Source organism: Schistocerca serialis, chromosome 2 (assembly GCF_023864345.2).
Source record: "Schistocerca serialis cubense isolate TAMUIC-IGC-003099 chromosome 2, iqSchSeri2.2, whole genome shotgun sequence".
Classification (NCBI taxonomy): Eukaryota; Metazoa; Arthropoda; class Insecta; order Orthoptera; family Acrididae; genus Schistocerca; species Schistocerca serialis.
The window spans coordinates 1,128,342,371-1,128,361,794 of NC_064639.1; the positions used below are offsets into that span (position 1 = coordinate 1,128,342,371).

Genomic DNA, 19,424 nt, shown 5'->3' on the forward strand with positions numbered 1-19,424 from the left:
GATTTAAGTATAACAGGTCAAAGGCAATGCTGAACAATGTTACTGGAGACATAAGTGGCAGTCTGTTTCTTCCGTGATGAAGTTTGCCCAACAAAACTGGAGAAAACAAAATGAGTGGGACAGAAAGACATTTTCATGTTTTTCTTTTGTGTGAAATGAGCAGCTCATCAAAGTACCAAGCCTAAGAGGAGGGGGACGGGGAGTGGGTTAGTAACTGCAAAATGATGTTATTTAGTAATGCTTCCTAAGCTTGGCAAAAGAAACTAAAATAGCATCTACCGAGCGAGGTGGCTCAGTGGTTAGACACTGGACTCGCATTCGGGAGGACGACAGTTCAATCCCGCATCTGGCCATCCTGATTTAGGTTTTCCGTGATTTCCCTAAATCGCTCCAGGCAAATGCCGGGATGGTTCCTTTGAAAGGGCACGGCCGACTTCCTTCCCTAATATGATGAGACCGATGACCTCACTGTCTGGTCTCCTTCCCCAAAAAACAACCCAACAATAGCATCTAAAGGTGCCTGTTCAAAGGCTTACCAAAGGTAGAGTATCTTGTTATAGTGAACTAGAAATGCCGTATTTGGCTTTGTGGGTCTCCTCCTCTCCCCTGACAACAAAAGCAATCTGTTATTAGTTTTATTAAGGCCATGTGAAAGCAACTATTCCCACCAGTGAAGCATTGCTGAATGGTCTGTGTTTGCTAGGAAATGTCTGGATAATTTTTAAAATTCATGAAAAAGACTGGGATTTGCACTATTTTATCAAAACTTTTTACGTACTTGTCACACTATTAATGCAAATTTCGTTACATCCATCACAATTTCTATTAGTGTAACAATGGAATTTTCATTGTGCATGCTTTGTTTTGGTATTAAACAGCTTTACAGCACTTATATGAAAAAAGTTGTGTAATATTGTTTGACATTTTCACTATGAACATTCTCGGTGTGTTCAGTAGTAGGTGTCATTAAATGATTTAATGTAATATGTTGCAGTTTAGTATTATTAGCACAGTACATATTACTTAAATGTACTGCCTACAATAATTGTAAACTGATTAACATACTTTACTATGTTTCTGTTATCTATCAATTTGGCTAATTTATCTTCCATTTCCAAACTTGTAGTGGAGCAGAAGCATCAACACCATCCTCAGCACCACTCAGTCCTGTTGAAGCCAAACCAGTGGAACGTCAGGTCGAAGCAAGACCTGTTGACGATTCTCTAGGAAGCATGGTTCGGTGTTTATATTTTGCAAAGACCTTCATCATTAGCGGTCAGTCAGATTCCCGTTATTTGATAGATAATTAATAATAACATACAGTTGTTAAAAATGAAACTTTCTCACTAAAATTATCACAGATATGTCATGCATTCATTTTCTTCTGGTGGAAGGTGGGGTGATACGGTACTAAAACAAAGGGAGCAGACATACATTTTGTGGTCTGAAAATTGCAAGACACCCACTGCTGTTCATTCCAGATTTGTATCTTGGAATTAAGGTAGGAATTTTGATCAACCCTGTGCAACAAAACCTTCTGATTTAGTTGTAACCTAGAAGAAACCGAGATGCAGTGTGTGTGTGATGATCTGCTGGTCTGCTGGTTCTTTACTGTGATATCCAGTGGCAAAGTAAAGTCTAATTGAGAGCTAAGACTTTCTCACATTTAATCTTGCTCCAGTTGCTGTTGGAAGTTAAGAGTACTAGTCCAATATTCCACTTTTCAAATAAATGCAAGGCTTCTCATTAACTTATCATTTGTTGTACTCTTGTTTACAATAATTGTGCATTACAAAGTCGTTAAATTACTCAGAACATCACAAAAACATCTATAAGAATGAAGTCCAGAAAAGTGCACATTGCCGTGGATTGCAGAATGTGTTTGTCCAGGGTTTGATTAATTAACAAGACACTGATTCCCTCAATGTTCACTTTATTGTGCAGTGTCAAACTTACCAGTTTCTTAAGTTTCATTGTGCTGACTTTGTAAGAAAACATTTGCCAACCTGCAGTCTCTGCTACTAATATATTGATATTTTCCCCACAGTTAGTTTGTAGCACTTTGTTATAAAAGTCTACACGGTTAATTTTATTAAATAACAGATCATTGTTTAAGTTTGGTTTACTTCATTCTTTCTCCTTAAAACATGTATTTCTGTCATAATTGTGATAATATGCTAAAATTCCAATATCTGGAATTTATTAAGAATAATAATTATATATTTGATTTTATATGAACAATATTGGACTTCAGCACATGAATTTAGCTGTACACAAAATCAGTTTGTTTTTATAAAGAGGCCACTTAACATAAAATTTGTAAATTTAAATTATGTGGGCAATGAAGTACCATCATATTTGTGTATTTTTACCTGACGCTTTTGAATTTATGAAAAATAATTGTAAAGAAAAGCAAAAGCCTCATAATTGTATCCAAAAATGTTAATCATTTCCCCAAAACAAATACAACAATCCAAAACACCGAAAAGTGTGAATCATTGTACTCTCTTGTCCTTCCAGGAGCATTTCTTCAGTCCTCAGTATGGACTAAAACTTTTCCATGCCGGCCTTGCACCAACCCATGTGTCTGCTTTCTCTTGTGTGCCTCTTGACCTCCTGTCCTTCTGATTTATACATCATCCCCTTTTCCTTTCTCTGTTTTGCATCACCTTGTGCCCTGCAGTTCCAGCCACATGGTAGTCCCTCCCTGTGACTTATAAAAACTCATTTCTCTCCTTTCTGTAGTGTTAATATGACTACTGCACCACTCTGATCCAGTTTACATCCTTGTGTTTTCCTGCTGCCCACTCAACAGCATCACACCAAACTTGGACAGGCTCCATATTCTGCCACATTACCAGCTCCAGTTTTTATTGCCTACCATCACAGCACTTGTCTGACCTGCTGTTATCTATTCCACGCTACACCATGTGCTCTCAGACATGGTATCAGAACCATCCTTGTCACCTCACCTCCCCAGCACCTATGTATCCTCTCATCTTAACCCCCCCCCCCCCCCCCACCACACACACACACACACACACACACACACACACACACACACACAGAGAGAGAGAGAGAGAGAGAGAGAGAGAGAGAGAGAGAGAGAGAGAGAGAGAGATTGGTGGGGGGGGGGGGGTTATTTTTCTGGGTGGGTTGAATTGCATTTTGAACTACATAAAGTGATAAAGAATTTCAGAAATGCTCACCATTTGCTGCATCGCACAGTTCTGTCATTTATCTCGCATACGCAGCTCGTGGTCTAGTGGCTAGCATTGCTGCCTCTGGATCATGGGGTCCCAGGTTCCATTCCCAACCCGGTTGGGGGTTTTCTCTGCCCAGGGACTGGGTGTTTGTGGTGTCCACATCATTTCATCATCATTCATGAACATAGCGAGACTGGACTGTGTAGAGATCGGGATTTTGTACAGGTGCTGATAACCGTGCAGTTGAGGATCCTGCAAACCAATCATCATCATTTATCTAGCAAAGAGCAATAGATGCAGCAGCAGATTGGAAATTATTGAGAGATAAGCCACTAAATCATTAGCTAAACAGAGAAATATTTTGCCTGATTTGTTTCATTTGATGTGTGTTCATTGTTCAGTCTGCCTCTGCCACATCTTGTACTCTGCCTGTGTAGAATTCATTTTTGTAACTTTTAAATTATGTTTCATATGGTCTCTACTTTTATTAGTTTGAGGACTTGGATGCTTATCTTTACGTAATGCAAAATGCTGCTTGGTCTCTCTTTATTTAACTTACACCCCCCCCCCCCCCCCCCCTCTCCCAGGGGCTCACCGCTCTTTGGTGAGTACGTGCTTGGCGACCACGGGGCCCCAGTCCTCGCAGCACAGTTTCTCTTTCTGTGCTGCTTGTCTCCTCTTCTCCTGTCCTTTTGCCCTCTCTTGGGGAGATGTCTCGTGCCTTCAAGGGCTCTTAAAGCTCATTTGCATTGGTGTGCTTGTAGGAATATTCTCTCTTGTACTGCTCTTTCCCTGTACCGCTCTTTCCCTGCACTGCTCTTTTCCTGTACTGCCCTTTCCCTGTACTACTTATTCCTCGTTATGTTCTTTCCCTGTTTAGCTCTTTCCCTGTTTAGCTCTTTCCCTGTTTAGCTCTTTTCCTGTTTAGCTCTTTTCCTGTTTAGCTCTTTCCCTGTTTAGCTCTTTCCCTGTTTAGCTCTTTCCCTGTTTAGCTCTTTCCCTGCACTGCTCTTTCCCTGCACTGCTCTTTCCCTGCACTGCTCTTTCCCTGCACTGCTCTTTCCCTGCACTGCTCTTTCCCTGCACTGCTCTTTCCCTGCACTGCTCTTTCCCTGCACTGCTCTTTCCCTGCACTGCTCTTTGCCTGCACTGCTCTTTGCCTGCACTGCTCTTTGCCTGCACTGCTCTTTGCCTGCACTGCTCTTTGCCTGCACTGCTCTTTGCCTGCACTGCTCTTTGCCTGCACTGCTCTTTGCCTGCACTGCTCTTTGCCTGCACTGCTCTTTGCCTGCACTGCTCTTTGCCTGCACTGCTCTTTGCCTGCACTGCTCTTTGCCTGCACTGCTCTTTGCCTGCACTGCTCTTTGCCTGCACTGCTCTTTGCCTGCACTGCTCTTTGCCTGCACTGCTCTTTGCCTGCACTGCTCTTTGCCTGCACTGCTCTTTGCCTGCACTGCTCTTTGCCTGCACTGCTCTTTGCCTGCACTGCTCTTTGCCTGCACTGCTCTTTGCCTGCACTGCTCTTTGCCTGCACTGCTCTTTGCCTGCACTGCTCTTTGCCTGCACTGCTCTTTGCCTGCACTGCTCTTTGCCTGCACTGCTCTTTGCCTGCACTGCTCTTTGCCTGCACTGCTCTTTGCCTGCACTGCTCTTTGCCTGCACTGCTCTTTGCCTGCACTGCTCTTTGCCTGCACTGCTCTTTGCCTGCACTGCTCTTTGCCTGCACTGCTCTTTGCCTGCACTGCTCTTTGCCTGCACTGCTCTTTGCCTGCACTGCTCTTTTCCTGTACCGCCCTTTCCCTGTACTACTTATTCCTCGTTATGTTCTTTCCCTGTTTAGCTCTTTCCCTGTTAAGTTTTTTCCCTGTTCCGCTCCCGCTCTTTCCCTGTCCCTTTCGTTCCCTATCCCTTTCGTTCTCTTTTTCCTCCGCTGCGGCATTTGAGGCGATTCCTTCTTTCTTCCTATACTTCTTATCTTTTCGTCTCCTCCCTGTGTGCGCCTGATGGCCACCAAGGCATTTGCCGTGTAGCAGGAGACTGGGTAATGGGTAATTCCCAGCCCTGGGTTGGCGTGTAGGACCCGCACCTACCCCATGGTGCAGCCCTGGCCCAGGGATGGGTGACTGCCCGAGGTATTACCTTCCTACTTTGCCGATTGGTCCCTCCGTCTGTCGTTCGGGAAGTGTGACCTAAGGCGAGGACAATCACCTAGCTGGAAGGAGCATGCCATTAGAGACGCTGGCAATCATGGGGGACTTCTTCCCAATGACTGGCTTTCCTTCTCTTACTCCAAGTGTTTCACATAAAAGAAAGTGGAATGAGGCTCCTGCTTCAATTTCCCTTCCTGTTGCGCCTCGATATCTAGTAGTCTCACGTTTAGACAAAAAACCAGACTTTTGTTACTGTTATCCCCTTCGTTATACAGAAAGGCATGGATGGCATCGTTGGCCCTGTGAAGTCATGCTCTCATCTCTGCAATGGTACTCTGCTTTTGGAAATTGATAATGCTCTCCAGGCCCAGAAACTACTCAAGGCCCAAATCCTCCACGAATATCCTATAAAAGTGGAGGCTCACAGGACACTTCACTCGTCCCGCAATGGTATCTACACCCAGCTGTTGGATGGTTTGACTGAGGATGAAATAACTAATTATCTATCTGATCGTGTTATGAAGAAGGAAGCTGCCGATTTGGTGCCCACTCGCACATTGTTCCTTACTTTTGATTGGTTAATGCTTCCTACTAAGATGAAGTCATCTCTGTGCGCCCTTACATTCCCAGTCCATTGAGGTGTTATAAATGCCACCTGTTCAATCATACCATCACGTCATGTAAAAATGCAGCCAAATGTGTCACTTGTAGCAGGGATGCACACGAGGGCACCTGTCCTCCTCCTTCCCCCCGCTGTGTTAATTGTCATGGAGAACATGCTGCCTCTTCTTGTTCTTGTCGCATCTATCAAGACGAGCAGGCTGTTCAGGAGATGAGGGTGAAGGAGAGGGTACCTTTTCCTGTTGCCCGGAAACTGTTGACGAGCCATAAACCGAATGTCCCTTCTTCTGGAAGCTACAGCAACATGTTAGCCTCTTCCCGTCCCACGAAAAACATGGCTACGCAAACTTGTGGCTTACAGTTCAGTTCGATGGGGGCAAAGTCTCCTCACCTTCAAGCTGACACTCCGTCTCCTGCTTCCCAGGCTGTAGATTCTGCTACCCGTTCTTCGCCCTCACTGCCAAAGATGGTTGCAACGCAGCCAGTGAACTGTCAATTCAGAAAGATTATTCCCAGGAAGATTTCTTCCGTTCCTAGAGTTCGCAGCTGTCTGGCTCTTCTGCCAATCGCAAAAAGTCAAAACAATCATCCCAAGGCAAATGGTCTTCCCCCTCTCTGACTTGTCGGTCCTTGTCAACTGACCGACACCAGGGAAGCTCCGTTGATTCCGCTGAGTTGATGGACGAAGATCCTCCACCTATGGACTCCAGTGGCCGTCCTCCCTCGACGGCTCGCCCTAAGCAGCCGTCAAGGTCAGTGTTTCTTCTTCATTCTCTAGTGTTCCTAAATTTTATGGCCCTTTTACAATGGAATATCCGTGGCCTTCGGTCAGGGTGGACCTAAAACTGCTCCCACGATGGCAGTGTCTGCTTGTCTACTTGTAATCTGTCTCCAAGAAACCAAGCTTTGTCCTCACGACCATTTTGCTCTTTCACATTTTACTTCGCTACGGGTAGACCTTCCCATTACGGCAGGAATTGCTGCTCATGATGGGGTCATGCTGCTTCTACGAGGTGATGTTTGTCATCGTCCTATCCCATTGCATACCCACCCGCAAGCAGTTGCTGCTCGTGTTTTCCTTCCCGAATTTACCTTTTCCCTCTGCACCATTTACATCCCTTCGTCTTCTGCTGTCACTAGAGTGGACCTGATACAGCTTTTTGCTCAGTTTCCTCCACCCTTTCTGCTCCTCGGTGACACCAATGCCCATCATCGTCTTTGGGGCTCACCTGTCGCCTGCCCGAGAGGTTCTCTTTTGGCGGATCTTCTTAATCAGCTTAATCTTGTGTGCCTTAACACCAGCAAACCCACGTTTCTCTCTGATTCCATGCACGCTTATTCCCACTTAGACCTCGCGATCTGCTCTGCCCAGCTCGCTCGACATCTCGAGCGATGTGCTCTTTCTGATACTTACTCGAGTGACCACTTCCCTTGTGTGACTCGCCTGTACAATCATACCCCACCACAGCGGCCCGCTTATTTGGAATTCTCTCTTGCTGACTGGAGGCTATATTCCTCCTTGGAAGTCTTTGACAAACGTCCGTTTCTCAGCTGTGATGATCAGGTCGAGCACCTCTTGGACGCTATTCTCTGCCAATCCTCTATCCCTAATATTACTACTACTACTTCTCCCCATCAGGTCCCGGTCCCGGTCCCGGTGGAGTGCGGCAATGCGATTCGTGCCCGACAGTGTGCACTTCGTGTCTTTCACAGTCATCCTGCGCACTACCGAACTGCATCCGCTTCAAGCAACTACGTGCGCAGTGCCATCACACTATTAAGGAAAGCAAGAAAGCATACTGGGTTTCCTTCACCAGCTCGTTTAACATTTACTCCATCCTCTCTCGTTTCGGGTGGCCTGCGGCAGCTTTCCGGGTCTACCGCCCACTCCCCGATCCCTGGTCTGACTGTGGCGGGAAACGTCATAGTCGACCCTGTTGATGTTTCCAATGCTTTGGGCCAGTACTTTGTGGAGGTTTCAAGCTCCACCCACAACTATCCTGCCTTCCTTCCTCGGAAACAGACGGGAGGCGGCTCATGCAATCTCTTTTCTCTCTTTGAATCGAGAATGCTACAATACTCCTTTTACTATGAGGGAGCTCGAGTGTGCTCTCTCCTCCTCCAGGTCTTCTGCTCCTGGGCTCGATACAATACACGTCCTCATGCTACAGAATCATCCTCCTGTGGGAAAACACTTTATCCTCGATAACTACAACTGTATTTGGACTGACGGTGTATTTCCCACACTTTGGTGTGAAGCCATTATTGTTCCCCTACCTATGCCTCTTAAAGATAAATCTCTTCCTTCCAGCTGTTGTCCAATTTCACCTTACGAGCAGCGCTTGTAAAGTGATGGAACGCATGATCAATTGTTGATTAGTGTGGGTTCCGAAAGCGCCGCTCAGCGGTTGATCATCTCGTCGCCCTGTTGACGTTCATCATGATTATTTTCTGCAGAAGCGACAGACAGTGGCCGTTTTGTTTGATTTGGAGAAAGCCTATGATACCTGTTGGCAGACAGGCATTCTACGTACTACACACACATGGGGCCTTCACGATCATCTTCCCACTTTCATCCGGGAATTTTTAACAGGCTGAGTTTTCCGGGTACATGTGGGTTCCTCCTTAACCCACACCTTTTCACAGGAGAACGGGGTGCCTCAGGGCTCCTTACGGGGTGCCTCAGGGCTCCTTACGGGGTGCCTCAGGGCTCCTTACGGGGTGCCTCAGGGCTCCTTACGGGGTGCCTCAGGGCTCCTTACGGGGTGCCTCAGGGCTCCTTACGGGGTGCCTCAGGGCTCCTTACGGGGTGCCTCAGGGCTCCTTACGGGGTGCCTCAGGGCTCCTTACGGGGTGCCTCAGGGCTCCTTACGGGGTGCCTCAGGGCTCCTTACGGGGTGCCTCAGGGCTCCTTACGGGGTGCCTCAGGGCTCCTTACGGGGTGCCTCAGGGCTCCTTACGGGGTGCCTCAGGGCTCCTTACGGGGTGCCTCAGGGCTCCTTACGGGGTGCCTCAGGGCTCCTTACGGGGTGCCTCAGGGCTCCTTACTGAGTATCGTCCTCTTTGCCATAGCCTTCAGCCCAATTATGGACTGCCTTCCAGCTGGCATTTCCGGCTCTCTTTTCGTTGACAACTTTGCCATTTATTGCAGCTCCCAGCAGACGTGTCTCATGCAACTCTGTCTTCAGCGTTGTTGGACCATCTCTATTCGTGGAGTGTCACAAATGGTTTCCGCTTTTCTGCTACCAAATCCATTTATGTTAACTTCTGGCAGTGCGAGGTGTTTCTTCCACCAGTCCTTGCAACTGGGCCAGAATGCTCTCTCGTTTATGGGTGCCACGAAGTTCATAGGGCTTACGTTCGATAGGAAACTCAGTTGGTCTCCCCACGTGTCCTACCGTGCTGCACGCTGCACCCGATCCCTCAATGTCCTTCGTGTATTGAGTGGTACCTATTGGGGAGCTGACCGGACTGTCCTCCTCTGCCTCTGTCGCTCTATTGTTGTCTGATCCAAGTCAGATTATGGATGCTTTGTCTACTCCTCTTGCACAGCTGTCTATCTTACACCGTCTAAAAACAATACACCATTTGGGGATCCGTCTCACCACCGGTGCCTTTCGTACTAGCCCAGTTGAGAGTCTCTACGCAGAAGCTGGTGATCCACTACTGTCATACCGGCACGACATCCTACTCAGTAGGTATGCGTGTCAGCTTTCTTCCATGCCAGACCACCCAACCTTTGACTTTTTTTTTTTACCACCAATACGCAATGCACATTTCTTCTCTGCGACCACCCAGGATCCGCTTTCATCACCTGCTTCAGCAGCTGCAATTCACACTTCCTGCCACTATCCAAATGGGGGAGAGACCTTCACCAACTTGGCTTCAGACACAAGTTTGTGTTTTGTTTTGACTTCAGGTCATTCCTGAAGGATTCGACTCATGAGCTGACCTATTGCTGCAAATTTCTCGAACTTCGGTCACAACTTGCCGATAGCATATTTTTTTGCACTGATGGTTCCAAGTCCACCCATGGTGTTGGCTGTGCTTTTGTTGTCATCGGAGCTGATAAGTTTCAATACTGGCTTCTCGACCAGTGCACAGTTTTTACCGCAGAGCTTTTTGCCCTCTTATCAGGCTGTTCACTACATCCGGAGGCACCAGCTCACTCGCTGTGTGATCTGCTCTGACTCCCTCAGTGCCCTTCAGAGGCTGGATGGTCCAGATCCAGTCCACCCCATCGTTGGACAGATCCAGGACTGCCTCCATTTGTTCCCAGGTTGGGGAGCCCAAGTGATATTCGTGTGGGTTCCTGGACATGTTGGTGTACCTGGGAATAACGTTGCTGATGCTGCAGCCAAGGCCTCAGTCCATCTCGGTCGGCCCGCCTCTTACTCTGTTTCCTCACAAGATATTTGTACGTTTCTCTGTCAGCACATCACGTCACTTTGGCAAGACCATTGATGCTCCCTTCACGGGAACAAACTCAGAAAAGTCAAACCTCTCCCAACAGCCTGGTCGACTTCCTCCCAGCTGTCTTCCCATGAGGAAGTAATGTTAGCTCGGTTGCGAATAGGGCACTGCCTCTTTAGTCACCGCCACTTGTTGAGTGACGACCCTGCACCCAGCTGTCCTTTCTGTAGCCAGCCATAAACAGACATTTCCTGATCCTCTGCCCCTATTTTAGCCACTTATGTCTCAGGGTCAGGCTGCCGCCTGCTTTGCCGAACATTTTAGTGGATGGCATGTTAGCTGTGGCTCGCATTTTTAAAGTTTTTTAAAAAGCAGGAAAATGACAAAAGAGATTTGGTTTCTACTTGGTGATTCTGGTGTCTTGTTGACATCTTATAGATACTCTTCCGTAATGTCTTGACGTTTTGGATATTCTGCATTGGACCTCGCAACAGTTTTTTTACCCTCACGGTTGCAGCATTCTCTGGTTCTATACTGGGTGCTTATGACCTTAGATGTTTCGTGCCCCAAACACACACCCCACCCCACCCCACCCCACCCCACCCCTCCAAAAAAAACCTCTATACTTTTTGCTTATGATCTTACTGTTAGGCAATAGTGTGTTCATCTCTGCTGCTCTTCACAAGATATATGAGAGAATTGTTAAATGTAGCAAATGGTGAGCATTTCAGAAATTCTTTACCACTTACATGGTTCCAAATGCAATTCAGCATAATGTTCACAAAAATAAATAATTTTCTTCTGTGTCTCACTTCTCATACTGCAAACAATACATATCTTTGGGCAGTGATTTTGTGTTTTAGATGCTTAAAGAGAGGTTGAAATTGTCTGTTTTTAAGTCATTGAGTGTGTTCCTCTTCCTGTCTTTATTCTGAAAATTTTGAACACACTCTTCACCAGGGCTTATTGACTACCTCCTGCTGCTTTGTGAGATCAAGGATATTGTACTCTTAATCCCACCCTTGATCCTACACGGTGTTCTTCCATAATTCACCCAACGTATACAATATTTTGGTCTGTCCCACTGCCAGTTCTGCTCTCAGTCCAACACCTCATTCGTAATTCCTCTGGGGAAGATCCAAATGCAAAGTTCAGTTCTAGTTATGTGTTTGTGGTTTCTGTTGTTAATGTCTTAGTTTGTGGTTGCCTTCCCTCATTCTGTTTTCTGTTGTTTACGTACAGAATTGTTAAGAGTGTAAGGATATTTCTACAAATATGTAAATTTTGTGAAGAATTTTGTTAAATGTGAGAAGGACTAAAGAGACATTTTTTAAAGTTTGAATTTAAAAAATCATTTAGGTAAAAAGCTCAGTACTTGGTAATCAAAGGAAAATATTTTGCCACTAAACTAATGGATTATATTTTCCATTTTACAGTGCAGTCAGTAACAGCTACACTTTGGGCAGGGACAAACAATGGTACAGTTTATGTGTTTACCATTGCTGTACCAGTGGGACAACGAAGAACAGAAGAAGACGTTACCTGTCAATTGGGCAAAGAGATTCAACTTAAACACAGAGCACCAGTGATAAGTGTGGCTGTCTTAGATGGCATTAATGTTCCACTGCCTGAACCATTTGAAATTGAGAAAGGACTTAAAAAACTGCCAGATACTAGTGGACCTCATAGAGTTGTTATTTGTTCTGAGGAGCAGTTCAAGGTAAATACATAAGTAACAATGGAGTGAAACTGAGAGATTCAAAGATCTAAAGATTCATTGTGTTTTGATGTTAATTACACGACGTAAGATATCAACATTTTTGATAAAATGACTCTCAAAAGGGTGGGGAAATTCTCAAATAAACACATTATTAAGAACAAATGAAAATGAAAATGTGGTAAATAACCTGATGTGCCATATATCTCTAATCCACCATAGTATTTGCCCTGTTAACTTAATTTCTTTCTATATAGTGGAATACATGTTCTTCTGTGAATCACGGATCTTGCCATTGGTGGGGCTGTGCACCAGCAATACAGCTAGTCATATTGGAGGTGCAAGCACAAGCAAAGGATGTCTGTTTCTAAGAGGTCAGACAGATGTGTGGTTCCTGAAGAGGGGCAGCAGCCTTTTCAGTTACTGCAGGGACAACAGTCCAAATGATTGACTGATCTGGCCTTGTAACATTAACCAGAATGGCACTACTGTGCTACTACTGCAAAAAAAAAAAAAGACTGAAGCCAAGGGGAAACTACAACTGTAGTTTCAGAACCAGATTTTAAACTGTTAAGACATTTCCAGGAGCAAATATGGACTCTTACCCCAATTTGTTGATTATGAGCTGCAGACAACATTCTGTCGGAACTAGTGATTAGTTTTGGGACAGTCAGCTGTGGTAGGATTATTCCATGAGGTGTGAAAGATGCAAGAGACAGGCAAAATATCCTCAGCTATCAAGTATTGGCCATCTCACAAATATCGTACATCCAGGCCTGATGCGCAGAGCAGTCTGAGTTACAGTGGGGAAGTGGGTAGTCTCCATGTGACCCATGTTTACATTTAGTGATCTTGCTGTTTCCTCTTCGTTTAATGGTCTCACATCAAATGAAAACAAAACGGATTGCTGTGCCCGGAAGCCATCAAGAGAATTAAAATACATTCTCATAATTACAGGAAGCAAATTTGTCATTAGTTTCAGATTTTATTTTATTTCCACCTTTCTGACAGTCAAGCATTAATCCCCTTGCAGGACAATGGAATTGTTTTTATCAGTTTGCTAAAGAAATTTGACTTTCATTAATCTTTTCTGCTGAGGCAGTCAGTGTATTTGAAACGAAGTGTTTAATTCCACACTATTGGCTAATTTCAAGTGTTCACTGCATTTCAAGTGCGCGTTTTCGTCTTCTAGCATATATGGCATTATGCCATAATGAAGAACCAAACACAAGATAATGCAATACTGGCACTCCAAGAAAATTTACATCCCGAACACCACACTGAAAAGCTTAATATCAGGTTGAGGCCTACTTCATTGGGAATCTGGACATATGAATGTGCACTTTAAGTATGCGCTTCAAATGTGCACGTTTTAGTATGGTTTTCGAAATTCTGATGCTCTTGGGGTATCTTCTGATGTCTTGTTTCTTTTATGACATAATGTAAGATCTTTTAATATGTTAAAAGTACAAACATACAGGCCTCCTACATCGTTGTAGCTGCACAAGCGCGACTATGCCTGTCATCTGGCACTCTCCGGCAACTGCTGAAACAAACTTGTTTCTAACAGATTGTGGGGAAAATATTGCGAATAGGGGTGTGAAAAGCGTTACTTTCAAAGTAAATTTCCTTTAACACAACTTGAACTGTGTGCGAGAATGTACAATGAATTTCTTGAATCGCACAGTGTTTGACTCTCATTTAAAAATCAACTCTTTGATGAAGAGCCATTTAGAAGAATTTTGAGCCCAGAAGAATAGACATTTATGTCATTATTAAAAATTTCACTGGCACATTTGTGTGATATATCTTAGAGTGTAACACGCGCAGAAAGATCCACATTGTGTGTGGAAGCTTATCTTCTCTTGCAACTTATTTACATTAGAGACCAATATTGTATGTGAAAGCTTTGCTTTTCTTATAGTAACATCATGTATATTAATTTAAACCATTAAATTTTCTTGTTTGTGTGTTCGTACTACTTAACAGTGATGTTGCTAATTGGCTGACTACATCACGTCCTATGTTCTGAATATCTGCTGTCATCGGCTGGCGAGATCACATGACATGAGGTATGAGTGGCTCACAAAAGCGCGTCGCAATCTTAATTTCAATGCTTGGGAAGTAACATGTGGTGTTTGATGGAATTAGGATTTATACTTTTGTAATACGAAAATATGCAGGGTAGATGTTGCTCTGCATCAAAGATCTTTCCAAAACGTGTTTTTTCCCTGAGTTTCATTTTATAAAGTGCCGGCACATTGTACGCCTGTGTATAAAACCATAACCATTCAAAAGATTGATAAGTTTTACAGTTCAGAGGGAAAATATAATGTCACTTAACATGGAAAAGTGTGTGTTCACCCGGGAGAAAGTGTATTTTTAGTCAGGAAATCTAGGAAAAATCGGGGATTCCCCCCTCCCGGTCGTGTGTACACCCTGCTTACACCAAGTGTCACGGAGTCTAGAGAAGCAGTAGTGTGGTAGGTTTAAGTGCTGTGTCTTTCAGATTGCAGCATCTATGTTACGTTTAACAGCATTCAAAGAAGAGTAACCAATAAATCCGCAAAGTGTCGAAAGTTAGGGTGTTCACGTGATCTTGTGCTCTCACGCAACAGCTGCCACTGTATCTACTTGATAATGTGATATTTTGTCACGACAGGTTAAATCAAATCATTGAATGTGAAACATAGGAAACTGATGAGGAATGCAGTACCTTCATTATTTAACACGGCAAATAAATCACCGCAATTGTTGTTGAAGGGGAAACCACATAGATGATACAATAAAACGTCAAAAGCAATAAAACTGTTTCCCAGCACAGAAGAAACCTGAAACTTCCCGGCAGATTAAAACTGTATGCCGGACTGAAACTCGAACTCGGGACCTTTGCATTGTAATCTGCCAGGAAGTTTCATGTCAGCGCACACTCCGCTGCAGAGTGAAAATCTCAATCATTACAGAAGAAAGCTGTTCAACAATTGTTGCTACATCTGAGCCACGAATAGCAAGTATCAACTACACGTTCACTTTTGAAGCAAAAGTAATCAAATTTGTAAAAATATTAGTGTATTAGATAGTTGAGTAAAGTGTAAGAATGTGTGAATTATTAACTCAAACCCAAAATTGTTACATGGGTCAAGGACCATATCTATCATAGTAACAACATACAACAACGAATATATTATTCTCATGCGTGAAATATTTGTTCATACTTTCTTGCTTTCCATGGATTAAACTGCAGTTATACATACATTGGGGAGTATTTCTTCATGAATAAGTTGTATCCTGTGTCTCTGAATCTACAATATTCAGTGTTTTTACATCTGTTTCACACTAATTTGTCTCTCTTGATAATTTACTAATGCTTGGAAGGCAAAAAGTAATAACTTTTTGTTAATTATGTAGAAAAACAATTAAAAACAAACATTAATCTTCTGTTGGCTTCTTGCCCACTCGGTTTGCTAGCATCATTCAAGCTGTCGGATCGGACTGTCACAATTTTCACGGCAGTTTTGCAACTGTATGTGATAGTGTGTGGGAGAACTGATTGTAACACTCACAAACCCTGTCAGAACCAAAACAACATGAAAGGATTACCATGAGCAATGAATTGCAGGGTGAGCTGAAATTCCAAAACCACTCATCACTGATGCAAATGTCCATAATAAGAAAATGTGATGCTATTGCGATAAAACTTGAACTGTTGATTAATGGGAGGAAGTCATTTGGTCCGATGAGTGTTGTTTCACACTGCTTCCAACTTCTGGCAGAGTTGATTTCCCACCAGTGAAACAGAGGAGGAGGGGGAGGGGGTCAGTGATTTGGGCAGCCTTATCATAGTACTCATTGTTCACGGTTACTGTGCAAGGTTGCATTACTACCAGAGATTATGTGACCATTTGCCCAATCTGATCCTTCCCATGGTACAATGATTGTTCCCCAGGGGTAGTACTGTGTTCAAAGAAAATAGGTCCCCTTTTCACACAGCTCATATTGTCCAGGACGTTTTGTGAGCGGGAGGATTAATTTGTTGCATCTCCCCTGACCACCATGATCACCAGATCTCAGTATTATTGAGCTTATGTGGTATATGTTGGAGATAAAGCTGCACATTTGCTATCCACCTCCATCATCATTGCCTGAACTTACCACTATATTGCAGGAAGAATGGTTTAAGGTATCTTTGAAAACCCTCAAACATCTCAACAGGAAAGGGAAGGGGAAACTGGCTGGGGTAATAGCAGGAAATTTAAGGGGGGGAGGCACTGCCATGAATGGTAAAATACCAGTGGTTACAGGTGTTGGAGCAGCACCTTTTTTAGGATAGGTAAGACAGAAAGATGTCAAGTTCTAAGAGAGGTCAGGATTGAAACAAATCTTCAGTTTAGGAAAGAAATTAAACAGCACAATTCTAGCACATTTGATCACCAATCACAGCTATCAATTATAAATTTTCACCAATCACCAGAAATTTTATCTCCACCAAGTTGTATCTCAGTCCTAGGTAATTGCATTGATGAATTAAAGTCACCCAACCCAGTTGACATAATCTGCCTCTCTGAACACCATGTGACCACTGGTATAGGAACTAGGCCTAAGCACAATGAGAAACTCAGACAGGAGAGTACTGCAAATGTTAGAATAAGGAAAGGTTCTCATAAAAGTATAATTAAAAATAATTAAATATATTTCATCAAAATATTGGGAGTTTAAAGAATAAAGTAGATGAGCTTCTGGTTTGTTTAGAAGATTTAGAAGCTGAGAATGAAATAGATATACACTCCTGGAAATGGAAAAAAGAACACAATGACACCGGTGTGTCAGACCCACCATACTTGCTCCGGACACTGCGAGAGGGCTGTACAAGCAATGACCACACGCACGGCACAGTGGACACACCAGGAACCGCAGTGTTGGCCGTCGAATGGCGCTAGCTGCGCAGCATTTGTGCACCGCCGCCGTCAGTGTCAGCCAGTTTGCCGTGGCATACGGAGCTCCATCGCAGTCTTTAACACTGGTAGCATGCCGCGACAGCGTGGACGTGAACCGTATGTGCAGTTGACGGACTTTGAGCGAAGGCGTATAGTGGGCATGCGGGAGGCCGGGTGGACGTACCACCGAATTGCTCAACACGTGGGGCGTGAGGTCTCCACAGTACATCGATGTTGTCGCCAGTGGTCGGCGGAAGGTGCACATGCCCGTCGACCTGGGACCGGACTGCAGCGACGCACGGATGCACGCCAAGACCGTAGGATCCTACGCAGTGCCGTAGGGGACCGCACCGCCACTTCCCAGCAAATTAGAGACACTGTTGCTCCTGGGGTATCGGCGAGGACCATTCGCAACTGTCTCCATGAAGGTGGGCTACGGTCCCGCACACCGTTAGGCCGTCTTCCGCTCACGCCCCAACATCGTGCAGCCCGCCTCCAGTGGTGTCGCGACAGGCGTGAATGGAGGGACGAATGGAGATGTGTCGTCTTCAGCGATGAGAGTCGCTTCTTGCCTTGGTGCCAATGATGGTCGTATGCGTGTTTGGCGCCGTGCAGGTGAGCGCCACAATCAAGACTGCATACGACCGAGGCACACAGGGCCAACACCCGGCATCATGGTGTGGGGAGCGATCTTCTACACTCGCCGTACACCACTGGTGATCGTCGAGGGGACACTGAATAGTGTACGGTACATCCAAACCGTCATCGAACCCATCGTTCTACCATTCCTAGACCGGCAAGGGAACTTGCTGTTCCAGCAGGACAATGCACGTCCGCATGTATCCCGTGCCACCCAACGTGCTCTAGAAGGTGTAAGTCAACTACCCTGGCCAGCAAGATCTCCGGATCTGTCCCCCATTGAGCATGTTTGGGACTGGATGAAGCGTCGTCTCACGCGGTCTGCACGTCCAGCACGAACGCTGGTCCAACTGAGGCGCCAGGTGGAAATGGCATGGCAAGCCGTTCCACAGGACTACATCCAGCATCTCTACGATCGTCTCCATGGGAGAATAGCAGCCTGCATTGCTGCGAAAGGTGGATATACACTGTACTAGTGCCGACATTGTGCATGCTCTGTTGCCTGTGTCTATGTGCCTGTGGTTCTGTCAGTGTGATCATGTGATGTACCTGACCCCAGGAATGTGTCAATAAAGTTTCCCCTTCCTGGGACAATGAATTCACGGTGTTCTTATTTCAATTTCCAGGAGTGTACTATGCCTGTCTGAGCATCACATTGTTACTGAGAAAATATGGAGAAAGGAGGAGTTGCCATATATGTCAAAAGTTATCATTGTGCAAAAAGTATAGAAACAAGAAAGTTTTGTGTAGAGAAGCATATAGAAGCATGTGCCTGTGAGCTTAAATTAAATAAAGGCACATTTATAATTGTAACTGTATATAGGTCCCCATCAGGAAATTTTCGTCTATTTCTGAAAAATTTGGACTCCTTGTTGTGCTATCTGTCGGACAGGGGGAAGCAAATTATTATTTGTGGGGACTTCAATGTAGATTCTCTGAAAGAGGGTAATAGGAAAAATGACCTTGAAGTATTACTCGGTTCTTTCAATTTGACACCCGTTATTGATTTTCCTACTCGGGTGGTAAAGGATAGCAGCTCACTGATAGGTAACTTCTTTATAGACCAAGATAAGTTTAACCAGATAAATGCTCAGCCTGTTGAGAATGGTCTTTCTGATCATGGTGCACAGCTAGTTACAATATATGACATAGCTCCATTCAGCAATACTAAACAGTCCTCCAAAGTAGTACGTTCAGTCAACGATTTAACAATTGCAAATTTCAGGGAAAGCCTACAGCAGTTAGACTGGGATGAGGTGTACCAGTGAACCTGATGCCAATTTAAAATATAATTTATTTCATGACATTTTTGTAAATGCATTTGAAAACTGCTTCCCCAAGAAAATAGTTAAATATACTCGTAAGAAACCTTGTAACAAACCATGGCTTACTAAGGGTATAAAAATATCTTGTAACCGGAAAAGGGAAATGTATCTGACAGCAAGAAAGAGTAGTGACCCAGAAACTATCAAAAATTATAAAAACTACTGTGTTATATTAAGAAAAGTTATTAAAAAATCCAGGAGTATGTGTATCATGTCTGAAATCAGCAACTCTGATAATAAAATTAAAACAATTTGGAATATTATTAAAAGAGAAACAGGTCAACCAAGAGCAGAGGAAGACAGTATTACCATCAAATTGAATGAAAACTTTACGAACAAAAAGTCAGAAGTTGAAAATATTTTTAATAATCATTTTCTAAATGTTATGGATATAGTAGGATCCAGGTGTTCATTAGAAG

General features: G+C 44.3%; 1 protein-coding gene across 5 annotated transcripts in view; it reads left to right on the forward strand.

Annotated features, from left to right (window-relative positions):
* Window positions 1–19,424, forward strand: part of LOC126458580 (lethal(2) giant larvae protein homolog 1) — a 354,490-nt gene that overhangs the window by 249,002 nt on the left and 86,064 nt on the right. For all 5 annotated transcript variants that reach the window (XR_007585663.1, XM_050095715.1, XM_050095712.1 and 2 more), the window contains 2 exons: window positions 1,127–1,275; window positions 11,827–12,110. Coding sequence is in view for 4 of the 5 variants with exons in the window: in XM_050095715.1 (XP_049951672.1) it covers window positions 1,127–1,275; window positions 11,827–12,110 (433 nt within the window). In the remaining variant the exon portion in view is untranslated. The remainder of the gene's footprint in view (window positions 1–1,126; window positions 1,276–11,826; window positions 12,111–19,424) is intronic.